Raw genomic sequence first — 12,913 nt, 5'->3', positions numbered from 1 at the left:
TCTGCAGGCTGCATAGGTGCTGCCCAGCCAGCCAGACACGGGGGGTGGGAGGGGGGTGAACTCGCATGCGATGGCCACCACCTTCATCCACCATCCCACACCACATCTGGCTGCTGCCACCTCCCCCCGCTCCACATCCTGTGTGAATACTCTTACTCAGTATTAAAATGTCCTAAATTCAATGAAATTTGTAGAGGTGCTTAACATCTTGCAGGATCAGTCCTCCAATGACAGTGGCAACAAAAAAAACTATAACAACTCCTGTTGAGTTTGGTAGTTGGTAGTAACTAAATCAAATTTTTTTTAAGGATTTGGCTCTCAGACAGGTTGGTAGGGAAACCATACCCATAAGTATGGGTATGACTCACAATGGCAAGGAGACCTGGGTCCTGAATTTCAGATGGAAAGGCAAGGAGAACTGGGTCCTGTATTTTGGATGAATATAAAATATACAGAGTTTAGGGAAGCAGACATCAGCCACAATCCTGCAGTAACTAGGATGCTACGTGCAAGGACCCATTTGCATAGGATCAAGAGTCACAACTGGAAGTTCTTCCTCAGTGGGGTTTTAAAAAAAATATTGTGAGAGAAAATTTAATTTTGCTATCAACAAAGCTGCCTATTTTCACCCCAATCTCCTCAATACAGAATCTCAACTGCTTGGCCCAAATCCTTGTCCTCCACCCTTCTTTTGTTTCTTGCTAGGGATAAAAGGCAGAAATTACTGACTCACAAGGGCTTGTGTACTGAGACATTTTTGGCAGTAAACGTCTGCCCCCTCCGCCCCCTTTTTTTTCCCTCTGTTAGAAAATTGTGCTACGTAATCCTGCTTTTTCTTCTGAAAGAAGCCTGATTTAGGACCAGAGCAAAGCACATTAGCAATACAAAGCAAGAGGGCTTTTTCAACAATATTACCACTGTGGCTCCCTAAGCTCAGGGGCGGGCAAAATATTGCTGACAGGCTGAATCAAGACCACCAAACACTTTTATCTGGGCTGCACGCATGTGCCTACCAACTCACTGTATCCAGCCTGGCCCTGGGCTGCCCCTGATGTGCTCACATGGGGCTGAACCCTGCTCACTCCCTGGGGCACAGCGCACACTGTGCTCCCAGCCTTGCCCACGGGACAGCCCTGACCCTGGCCCTGCAGATAGGGAAGTGGTGGCAGTGGGCAGGGGAAGGACAGCAGTGGGGAAAAGGTGGTGGAGGGAGAGTGGCAGCGGGCAGGCAAGGAGTGGCAGTGGGTGGGGGCATGTACAAAGGAAGGGCAGCAGCAGGTAGGTAGAAAATTAATCAGATTTGCAAGGACTGCTAAATTTCAGATTGCAAAATTTCAATGTACAGTATGTGGCTGTAATGTTGGGGACTACTAGGGTTAATCTGTAGAAGTGATGATCAAAAACCACATGAATTAGTCATAATCTTATCAAAAATATTTTATTTACGAAAGTAAAAATTATACTATACAACCTATACTGAAAGTACATTGAATAAATTGCTAGAATAAATACAGGCAATTAATTCAATCTTTTATAGAATGAAAAGATTTATTTGACATTTGAATGTTACCCAAGCTTTAACTTACAACATAAATAGTAAAAGGCAAAGTCAAGTTTCTTTTTAATGTTTCTCTTACTTATTTTTTAATACTGTTCTATTTTGTAACCAATGAGTATCAACTCTCCAATCATTACCATAGTATTAGTATGACTTTCAAGCAACCATGTACCTCAAGATAATCAGACAAGTAAGGTAGGTGTGTGCAGTTCATTCTACAGCAGAAAAATATTCATGTCTGGATTCAAAGGAAGCTGAAAATGCTTCTAGGTTGTTAAAATATCACATGCTGATTTCTGCTTTACCACAGTGCTTTTTATACCAGAATCCAAAAGGGCATATATTTGTATGGAGCTGATGTTCTATCATTTACCTTTATAAAAGTGTATTAAGGCTGAATGCCACATTCCTTTGGCAGGTTAAGGACGGCAAAATTTGGTCCTGAACATCACTTTGCAAAACCAGGGTCTAAAATTTAATGTTTAGGCAGCAGATACCAAGGAAGTGGTAGATTCCCATTACTTGACACAATTCAAGACTGGATACTTTTCTGGAAGATAGATATTCTAGTCAAACCCGCATTATGGGATTCAGTATAGAGGTAAGGGGTGACATTTTATGGCATTTGTTATACAGGAGGTCAGATTAGAGGAACATCAGTTGGAAGCTCTATTTTAGGCACCCAGATTTTGAAAATGTTGACCCTTTCTTTATGTCAGTGAAATTTTGTTTTGCATTTCTGCCACATGTATACTATCTTCCTGATTCTAAGAGTTGCAGGCCATTGACGACATTCATTAAAGTCAATAGGAGTTTTGACTACTCTGCATTCCCAGGATCAGAAGTTTTTGGTTCAAATCCTGTCCCCATCAAAAATGCATGCCATTGACTTCAATGGCATGAGGACCAGGCTTATTGTATACTGAATGCCAGGACTGTACTGTTCTTACAATGTTCTCCAAAAAAAATTGCACTTATCTACCCCTTTGGCCTTTTTGTGCACACAAATATGTTTGTATTAAAAAACTGTCAATGATGTTGGTCTTTTCTAATAAAATTAAGTCAAAAGTTCAAAAAGCACATTTTAAATATTTTTCACAGAAGTAACCATTCATTGTAAAAAAGGTAGAGAGACATTTTATTCTTTCTCATGTGAATAATATCAGATCAACATAAATTTTCACATTGTGGGCAGTTCTTAGGAAAAGAAGTACGAATTCTTCCAAAACCTACATAAAGAAGATAGAAAACAAAATGCTGGGGAGGCATTGTTTTTGGCAGACACAGAAAATATAAAATATGCAATTTAAAAAAAAAAAGTTGGCTTAAAAATACACACACAATAATATAAAAATACAGCTCATTCAATAGCCTCTTAAAATTTACCTTTGGCATTACATTTGGCAGCCTAACACAAAAGACCCTTCCTATAAAATAAAACTATTACAAAAAGTAGTTCATAAATTAGGTTGCAAGGGGTTATAAGATCCTTTGCTTAAGTCACCAAACTCCTTTCCTTTCTGTCCCACATAAGCATGACCAGTGAGGTATATATAGAACATAACACTGTCAGGCATATGCACAATAGAAAAAGTGCATAAACAAAGAAGTTATCTCATTTTCTTGCAAACAGGTTGAATCTGTGGTTTTGTTTTTCTTTAAAAAAAAAAATTACATTTTTTTTTTTTTTTTTTTTGCTTTGGCAGGATGAAAATGAACCATAGGAACATAAATGTTCCAGTCCCAGCAGCAGTGATCCATTTCCCTTGGCAACATTAATTCGATGCCACAAATACTATAAGGTCATTTGGGTTACTTAAAAAATTTCTGAGTGACGCTCCACAGCAACATCATACATCAAGCACCATGTCATAGTGTTGTTCTTTCTTCCGCCTGCCGCATTTGTTGATCAGAACCAAATACAAAGTCAAAAGAAAAACCCAGTAACATGCATAGGCTATTGTGCCAATGATGAGGACTCTCTGTGTTGACTCAGAAAATGGCTTTTTTGATTCCTTGTATATAGTGAAAATCACACCACCTAGGAGGATTGTAAACCAAACAGACACCGGAATGAGTCCTATGAAGTTGACTACAATGGTTTTTCTTCCTGATGTGCCCCACCCTGCTTTATTTATTGTGGCTATTGCAAACATCTTCGCTGGAAGTAAACTTGACATGTACAACACTGAGTAGAGTGACATGAACACCATGACAATGTTCCCCCTTAGGCAGCTGGCAAAAGAAGACTTTACTAGGCCCACAAACTGAACTATTAACAAGAAAAGGAGAATGTTCCAGATTTTTCCCCGGTAGAAAAGCTGAATGACTGTGGCAATGAGGAAGAAAGGAAAGAATCCAGTGATTACAGCCTCGTAAGTCATCCACAAATGATGCTTGTGGAACCACATTGCATTATACAGCCACTCTCTGAAGTATGATTTACTCCAACGGGTCTGCTGATTCAACCACCTTAGATATTCTATAGGTGTTTCAGTAAGGCACTTGGATCTAGCTGTGTACTTTGTTGCATAGCCCAGACTCAGCACCCGGTTAGTTAGATGTCTATCATCTCCAAAGCTGCATTGGGAGCCCATAAATTCTTGATTGTACCAATCTTCCACAAATTCATGGAGCAAGGAGTTTCTGTACATTCCCAAAGGTCCACTGATGCATTGTACACAGCCAAAATAGGACTGGCAGGCTCTTTCTATATTAAATGCCATCCAATATCTCACGCTGCTGAGGAAGCTGATCCAGGAATCATATTTGTTCAAAATCTGCAAGTATATAAAAAAATTTAAATTAGCTCCTTTGAATTAAAATACACATTATATATATTATTCATAAATAGTATGTTGTAGCCAAAATATAGGACAGCAAATTCTGAGGAGAGATTTCCTTTCTCACAGCTAATAAAGAGCCTCAAGTATTATCAGTAAGCCAGGCAGGTCTGGACAGACAGTTCCTACCAAGTTGAATGAGCTGTTCCATGTGCCAGGCTTCCCCACTGACTATCTGCTTGTTAAGATATGCTACCAAAGTCATGCCTCTTCAGAAGAACGCTGCTGGGAAGCTCAATACTACAGTGGCTTTTGTGCTATCAATATTTGTTCCCCCCCTGCCTCAAACAACAGTTCTTTCCCTCACTTCATAATTTATTTATTTTTTACTGATCATCTTCTTCCAGCCCCATTAATCAAGTCTTTCTCTCTTTCTTTCTCCCTATTCCTGCTTAAGGAATCCAGTAGACTCCTGGGATCGAACAGCTGCTACATTCAGTTTTTGCTAACTGTAGCAGAGCAGAGGGTCTGTCAAGGTGTTAGATATAGTTTTTGGATTCTCTCTCCCGGTTCAGGAACAGGTTGCAGCAACAATGGGAGGTTTAAGTGGTGGTTTATACCACTCTTCACAGTTAGAGTGGTCAAGGTCTGGAACAGGCTCCCAAGGGAGGTGGTGCTCTCCCCTACCCTGGGGGTCTTCAAGAGGAGGTTAGATGAGCATCTAGCTGGGGTCATCTAGACCCAACACTCTTTCCTGCCTATGCAGGGGGTCAGACTCGATGATCTATTGAGGTCCCTTCCGACCCTAACATCTATAATCTATGAACTCTGCACATCCACAGATTCTCCCTGTGTCAGGGTTGTCCCCCGAGGAAAGTTATGAGCAAGACTCTTCTCCCTCTATGATACCTTAACAGCACAAAGGAAGTGGAACAGACACTATCTGATCCTTAGTTCTCACTGGGTGTGTCTATATGTGCAAATAATCTCGAGCAGTTTACTCTTGAGTAAACTACTCAAGAGTAAAATCTTCCAGGCATGTGTCTACACATGCAGAGATGCAGGAGCAGACTTGCTGCTCCTAGCAGCAGACTTCCTCTATTCCCTGTAGCCCTGCAATGGGTCCCTGCAGCACCCAAGGGGAGCTCTAGGTTCCTGCTGGGTGCTAACCCAGAGGCAAGGAGGCTCCTGGTGGGGCTGGGACATTGCGCCCTGCCCCCAGGAGCTGCCTGCTGCCAAGGTGGGCTCCATCACCAGATCTCAGGTGAGGACAATGGCCCCCTGCCCTGGCAGCAGGGAGCTCCCAGCCCCTACTCTGCAATGTCCTTCTCTCCTAGCCCAACCCCTGGACTGGGAGATCTTTCTTTCCCAGTGCCAGCTTCAGGGGTTGGGATCTCCCAGCAACCATGGAGCAGGGGCTGGGAGCTCCTTGCTGCCAGAGCAGAGGGACATTTCCCCTGCTCAGGCTCCAGTGGTGGAGCCTGCCCTGGCAGCAGGCAGCTCCTGAGGGCAGAGAGCAATCTCCCATCCCCTGCTGCCCAGCTGACCAGGAGCATATATTGCTCCCAGTCAGGTGTCTACACTTGCACTACTGCACAGTAAGTAATCTTGAGTAAATTTGCTATTTGCATTTGCAGGTAGCAAATTTACTCATGATTAGAGCCAATTATTGCACGGTAAGCATCTGCACATGTAGACGTGGACACTTACTACACAGTAATTAGCTCTACTGTGCAGTAAAGTGTCTCATGTAGATGTACCCACTGGGCATGTCTACATGTGCAATTAATGCAACATAATAAACTCTAGAGTTTACTGCTGCTTGAACATGCACCTGGGAGCACGTTGAGCTGGGTTGGAGCAGCCCCAGTTGGCAGGAGGTTTGGGGGGGGGAGTCATCCTGCCAGTGCAGGGACTGCTTCCCCTGGTTCAAAGTCTTGCAGATAGGCTGCCTGGGCCATGAGGATGGTTCATCATGGGGCTAGCTGTCAGCACCCTTGTGCCCTTGCCAGCCGGGGCAGCATCTACATATGCACTGGTGCCGAGTTGTTTATTCCACAGCAGGATTGTATTTGCAAATACTATCCTGCTGTGAAGTAAATTAGTTTACTTCAGCCTAATAGGGGTTCACATGTAGATGCCGGAGATGTGCAATGTGCAGCTTAATAGTCTACTGTGCAGTAAACATCTTGTACAGATGCGCCCACTCTCTGCTGCATTGTATCCAGTCACTTTGGCAGGCTCAGCTCCCCAAAGTGCAAGCATCTTCCTTTCATTTTTATTTACTGCTAGAAAGTAGCAGGGGTGGGAACTTCTATAATCAGAATTTGGGAGTGCTCATCCCACCTCAAACTTATTTTGCAGGAGATTCCTTGGCAGAGCATAGGAGAGAGGAGCACCCCTCAGCAGAGTCCTCGTTACCCTATTTTCTTTCAGGAAAGCCATATTGGAGAGCCTGAGGAAGAATTGGGGATGATTCAAAGAAGGCAATGATGATGACTGGGCTTCTGGAAAGCAAATCATGTAAGGTGAGGTTGAAGGAGCAGGGAGTGTTTAGTCTGGAGAAAAGAGATTTTAAGGAGTGACATGATAACATTTTCTAATCATTGTAAGATTGACTTAAAATGGATAGTGAACAAATCTTTATTTAGCCACTGAGGGTAGGTAGGAAGATTTGGGTTATTAGACATCAGGAAAGAAAAATGAAATATCCAAGCATCTAGATATTGGAACAGGCTGCCTAAGGAGACTACTAAGGAATCCTTCCTTGCTTGCAGAAGTCATCACTAGAGGTTTTTAAGAGGATCCTGGACAGACCACCCCTGACACATGCCTTGGTACAATAAAACCTGCCTGCTGGGGTTTGAACCAGTTGACCTTTGAGATCTCTCCAGCTTTATAGTTCTATGATTTTGCAGAAACTTTCCTGTCTACAGAACCTTTGACCATTCACCTCCCTATCTGATTTCACACTGTCTGCCACCTCCTCTGTTCATATATGTAGAGCAAACGCTGTGCCTGGCTTGTGCCGTTCAGACTGCAAGAGCAGGGAAACTGGAAAACAGCTCACATAGGGAGGCAGTTGTTAGCTGTTTGGCCACTGGCCAACCTAGCTGGCTGTTTCATTTTTTACTCCATGGTAAAAGTCTACTAAAGTGGAAGGGATAAAACTTACACCAATACAAGAGATGCATTTATCTTTATGATTTTTGTAACAGATGCCATTGTTCTGAATGAAAGAAACACCTCTCTGCTGCAATTACAAAGCAAATGCACCACTTAAAATCTAAAGAAAGAGGGAATATCTACACCATGTCCCTGGCACTCACTGGAAGGGGTGTTCTTAGGAATGCCCCACCTACACACTCCTGTCTCCATGAGTCCAAACCCAGAAATGCAGCAATGAAGCTACTATACAAGGCTACTTTCAAGCACTCCAGAGATATTAAAAATGACCCCGGTGGTGTCTTTGGGACAGCTTCACATCTACTTTCCTATGATTGACTCCTGAGAGTGGAAGAGGGTGAGTGGGTGGGCTGTGCCCACGGGTGCCCCCTCCCTGATGGCTCTTGGGACATAAAATAGACATATCTACACCAACTAAAGTGAAATTCCCTTCAGTGATTTTCCCATCTGACAGAATTGCCAAAATAAATAAATAGTGTATAAGGACTATGCAGAGTATTGGATTCCCACCTGTAAATGCGAATAATACCCTTACCCTATCTTGTATGGGTGTTATGAGACTTAACTACAGCACAGAGCTGCCCAGATCCTATAGTAGTGGCTGTCATAAAAGGTTTACATAAAGCAGCAGGATTCATGAACATTGCCAAAGACTGCTCGGTGCTACAGTCATTCAAATGCAAGAAAACATTTGTTGTAATGATATTTACTGCTAGTGCCCCTTAATTAATCTGAAGATCACTGTATTCACCTGCACGTCACCGCCAACTCCTCCAACCATTGGGTCTTCCTCTAAAACTTTCACCATTTCCACCGAGGATGCTGGATCAAGCATTGTGTCTGAATCACAAACCTATAAGTAATGCAACACAGGAAACAAATGAGATTGGAAAATATTTAAGAAAAGAATGATTTTAGCAACTCAGTGTACGTAGAATGCTGAATGCAATTAAATGTCTGTTTGGAATTTGTTTTGTTACTTCATTTAAAAGGCCATTTGTAGCAGGCAACTGGGCGTAGCACTGAATGAAACAGAACTTTCATCCGCAGTCTCTTCACAAAGAACCTTCTATTTTCTATATCAGCTGTATTTATTTTATTGGCACAGCAGATTTGCTTATATGAACAAGAGATGTGTTCACTTAGATGAGCACTAAGAATCTTAGACAGAAAACCACAACTTTTGTGGGTGTCCTGCTGACATAGGTAAACTAACTGGATGTGATGTCTGTCACATTCATGAGGAAGAATGGGTGAGGAGTTAACCTATGGATGCTTCTAAAAAAAAAACAGAAGAAACCTTTATTTTTGCTTACAGAAGAGTTTAGCAATTCATAAAAAACACATATTTTGATTCCAGAACAAATCAGTTTTAAACTTTAGTGACATTGTATGTTAGTAGCAGTGCAGAGATTTGATATATACCTTTCATTTTCGTGAATGTTAGTATAAAGAATGGAAGTGAGGCCAGAGGCAGTGGGTCATGCAGCATAGCACTCTGAGATAGCGGTGCAGAAAGAGATGACATACCCAGGCATTCAAACCACGTGAAATTTTCCTCCAATGCCATATAAAACCAATTAACTAAACACTGTGTGCAGTAGGACAGGTTATATCCTTTGAGAGTAGGAGGAGCATGCAGACAGGCTGGTTGATTTGAAGTGCAGTTGAGTTGTATTCTGAGACTGAGGCCCTGGACTGCATGCAACCTGCCTAAAATAATCTGGCATCTCTCTCATTTACTTGGTGTTGAATTCTCCCACACTACTGTCCTGTTAATCTGTCATCTGCAGCCTTTAGGTAAGTGGAATTGCATTGTAGTGGAAACTGTCCTTTGACTAGGTGGGGCCTCAGCAGTGTAACATCTAAACTACTAGGGATGAGCAGAGTATCCATTAAATTCCAGTGATACTTCTGTATAGGCATCCTAGTCTTTGGGTCCATGAACATGACTATTACCCTTCTAACCACCCTAACTACTCACCTGAAGCATCCACAATCAGTTGTAGGATAAAGATATGAGGGTACGAGTGAGTACAGAGTAGAGCTGTTAGGCTGGGAGCTAAAAATAAGGCTTTTGGACAAGATTCAAGCAAGGAAACTACACTTGCTAAATTAGCTGCATAGTTTGGGACAAGGCTTAACTGCTGTCAAGGCAAGTCCTTTGCAGGTGAATAGTGTTTATTACATAGAGGGGATAGAAGGGAGGGGAGGAGAGAAAGAGTGTTAAAGGGAGCTTCCCAACCAAAATAAATATAGCCTAGAAGGTGCTAAGCACCCCTGGATCCCATTTATTTCAAGCATTTAACAACTTATAGGACCCAAGGTTAGTACTAGAATTCCCTTCCTTGTCTACCAGCCTGGATCAGTGCCTCCCTTGTATCTCCTGACCATATTCAAGTAATAAATAAGAGCAAGAAATGGACTGGTCTAATATATCCTGGTAATCAGCAGGTTGTATTTTCATGTAAGGATATGAGTGACATCAAAGTCCTTCCACAGCATCACAGAATATTACAAAAGTGACACCCAGATTCTTTAAATACAAATACAGCTGCATGAGGGATGAAGTTACAGTGGGTATGTCCACACGCGTGACCAACCTATTGATTCTGTTTGGCAATACAGAAGGGACATAGCTACGTTTTAGGGGCTGTAAGGCCAGTATCTCAAAAATTACTAGTGATTGTGTATAGCTCATTTTGGGGGTGCCTGCTGTGATCTTAAAGTGGGGCGGGTCTGATCTTCAGAGGATTAATCTCAACACTTTCTGAAAATCTGTTTCATTCTGAAGTATCACCCGTTGGGCACTTGTAAAAAAAAAGTCACTTTGAATCACTAGCCATTTTGGAAACGTCTTGGCCCACAATTGCAAAATAGACCTTGCTTTGACTGTATTGTGGGTACAACCATATCGACCCTGGTCCACTGAGACACAACTTCATTTATAGTGTTTATGTGACCTTAGTTCAGAGGTTACATTTTTAGGGGTGAGCCACCAAGGGAATTCCCTGGGATCACAGGTCAAGGAGGCCCCATCAGGCAAAGTTAATACAGTGTGTGGGTAGAGAAGGGAGGGGTCCATACTATAACCTTTGTCCAGAGATCTCCTCTCTCTAATGCAAGGCCTGCCTTAGCTGACTGCATTGGTCTTTAATAGACTTTGGTGTCTGATTTACAGTAGCCTTAGTTTCTGGGGCAAAGAAAACATGGGCTAGGGACAGAAGTTACATATAAACCAGTTGAAGTGATCAGAAACTGGTTTAACCCTGTAACAGAACAGAAACTCAGTGCACATAAACCAGTTTCAAAATGGCTGAAACTGGTTTAAGATAAACCTGGTTGAATGTAGCATCAGACTTAACTGATATGAGTCAAACTGGTTTATGAAACTTCTGTCCCAGACCCCCTTCCTCATTCAAGTTAAAACAGAGTCCCCCAGTGTCCCGCCATGCTTTCCAGTCCTAGGCTGGGCTGGGCTGGGCTGGGCTGTCTGCTCCAGCACAGTAAGTTTGGAGGATGGGGACTGGCAGGGACTGTCCCCGCTCCTCCCTGCCCCATGGCAAACCTTGGCTGTGGTCTGAGGCCAGGGAGGCAGCATTAAACCCCGTTTCCCCTGAATACAGAGCTGCCCTACCCTGCTAAACTTACTGAAAGTTACTGCTGGCTGCAACTGTGGACTACAAATCCCAGAGGCACCAGGAAGCAGGAAGAGGAAGTGATGAGCAACCCTTCAGAGCCCTGCTGTTGTGATGCTAGACTGCAAATCTCAGAGACGTGGGAGTCAGGAAGAAGAGGAAGTGTCAGAGAGCTGTGGTCTAGTGCCCCCTGGCTACTGGCCTGAATCACTGCAAGAATGTGGCTGCATTTTCTGAATCAAAGGTAAATCTGTGTCCAGTTGTTTCTCAGTTTAATCTGTGCATCTTAGATTAACCTGCAAAGACTGAATCAATTCAGCCTTGGGCTTTTGACTGTCTGTACTTAGCTGTGGGGGCCAAAGGAAATGCTTCAAAGACACCATGAAGGCAAACTTTAAGAATCATGGCACTGACGCCACGAATTGGGAAAAACTAGCCTGGGACAGGACTACATGGCAGCACCTTGTGAGAGAATGTACATCTTACTTTGAGGAAAACCATCTCACTCTGGAGGCAGAAAAATGATAGAAATGGAAGGAAAGGAAACAAGATTGAGAAATCTGCCGTCTGACCCTCCCTTTAATGACTACCAGCTGTGTTTGCCTAAGAGCCTGCAGCTCTAGGACAGGCCACCTTAGCCATCAATGGACTCATCTACAACTCCAGCTTGACCTGTGGGAGTCATCATCTTCAACTGTGAGGGATCACTGCCACCACTGAGTTTCTGGGGCATTCACCAGGCCTTTCGTGAAGAAGCTATGAGATGGTCAAGTGCCCCTCTTAGTCACACTTAGGTACACACTACACCTAACAAAGCTGTCAAGGCTGGAAGTATCTCTATGGAATGAAAGCACTGCTGTTTTTTGGCTACCATTCCCTTAGCAGAACCACTTTTAAAACAGCTCTCCTGATCAGATACAAAGGATTGAGGAAAATAGGGGAGATGGGATGGGTCTGACTTCTTGTTGCCTTGCTGTTTCTGTAGCTATGGACATGTAAAATGAGTGCAAGTTGCTCTCAGATGACAGTAACAGTAATTTTACACTCACCTTGCACGCTCATTATCTGATACAAGGTGCAGGACAGTGGAAAATTGAATCCATAGGTTTTGGGAAGACACCAATCTGTTTTCTAGCAGGACAGGCAAGAGAGATTAAAAAAAAAATCTCTGCCCTATTAATGAAATAAGAACCAATCATATCCTGATAAAAGACTTATTTCCTGCACTCTCCAGTAGTGGTGATTGATTCTCCTGCCTTTGAAGACCCTTCTGTATTTATTCAGCCACAATGGTGACCTTTTTGCATAGCCTTAGATACAAGATGTTCAAATCTTGCACGCTTCTATCGGCGTATGATTCTGCAGTAGTCAAACGGCACATCTACATGAGACACTTTACTGAGTAGAAAACTAATTTGCTGTGCAGTAAAGCTTCACTGTCTACACATGCATGGCAACTACAGTATAGTAGACTAATTTACTGTGCTGCCGAATAGTCTTGTCAGATACAAGTGGTATCCAGCAACACAGTAAGTTACTGCACTTAAATTCACATGTAGACAGTGACATCAGGATTAGTTTACTCCAGCTCAAATTGAGCAGAAGTATATTCATTCACATTAATTGCACATGTAAATGTGCCAAGAAAGACTGAGTGATTAGAACACGGAACTTCTGACAGCCCAGGAGAGAAGCTCTGGCAGGAAGCAGACTGACCATCAAAAGAGGATCCTTAAAGATAAAGCTCA

The 12,913-nt window shown here is 42.8% G+C and overlaps 1 protein-coding gene across 1 annotated transcript in view; it reads right to left on the bottom strand.

The window, feature by feature from the left end:
- Positions 1-1,422: 1,422 nt before the first annotated feature.
- Positions 1,423-12,913, bottom strand: part of HAS2 (hyaluronan synthase 2) — a 28,615-nt gene continuing 17,124 nt past the window's right edge. Inside the window, exons 3-4 of the mRNA XM_006275564.4 lie at positions 8,279-8,380; positions 1,423-4,338 (exon numbers count right to left, since the gene is read on the bottom strand). Coding sequence (XP_006275626.1) covers positions 3,409-4,338; positions 8,279-8,380 — 1,032 coding nt within the window. The 3' untranslated portion in view covers positions 1,423-3,408. The remainder of the gene's footprint in view (positions 4,339-8,278; positions 8,381-12,913) is intronic.

Source organism: Alligator mississippiensis, chromosome 3 (genome assembly GCF_030867095.1).
Source record: "Alligator mississippiensis isolate rAllMis1 chromosome 3, rAllMis1, whole genome shotgun sequence".
Taxonomy (NCBI): Eukaryota; Metazoa; Chordata; order Crocodylia; family Alligatoridae; genus Alligator; species Alligator mississippiensis.
Note: the sequence above shows the minus strand (reverse complement) of the source record. Positions and strands in the feature narration are given on the sequence as shown.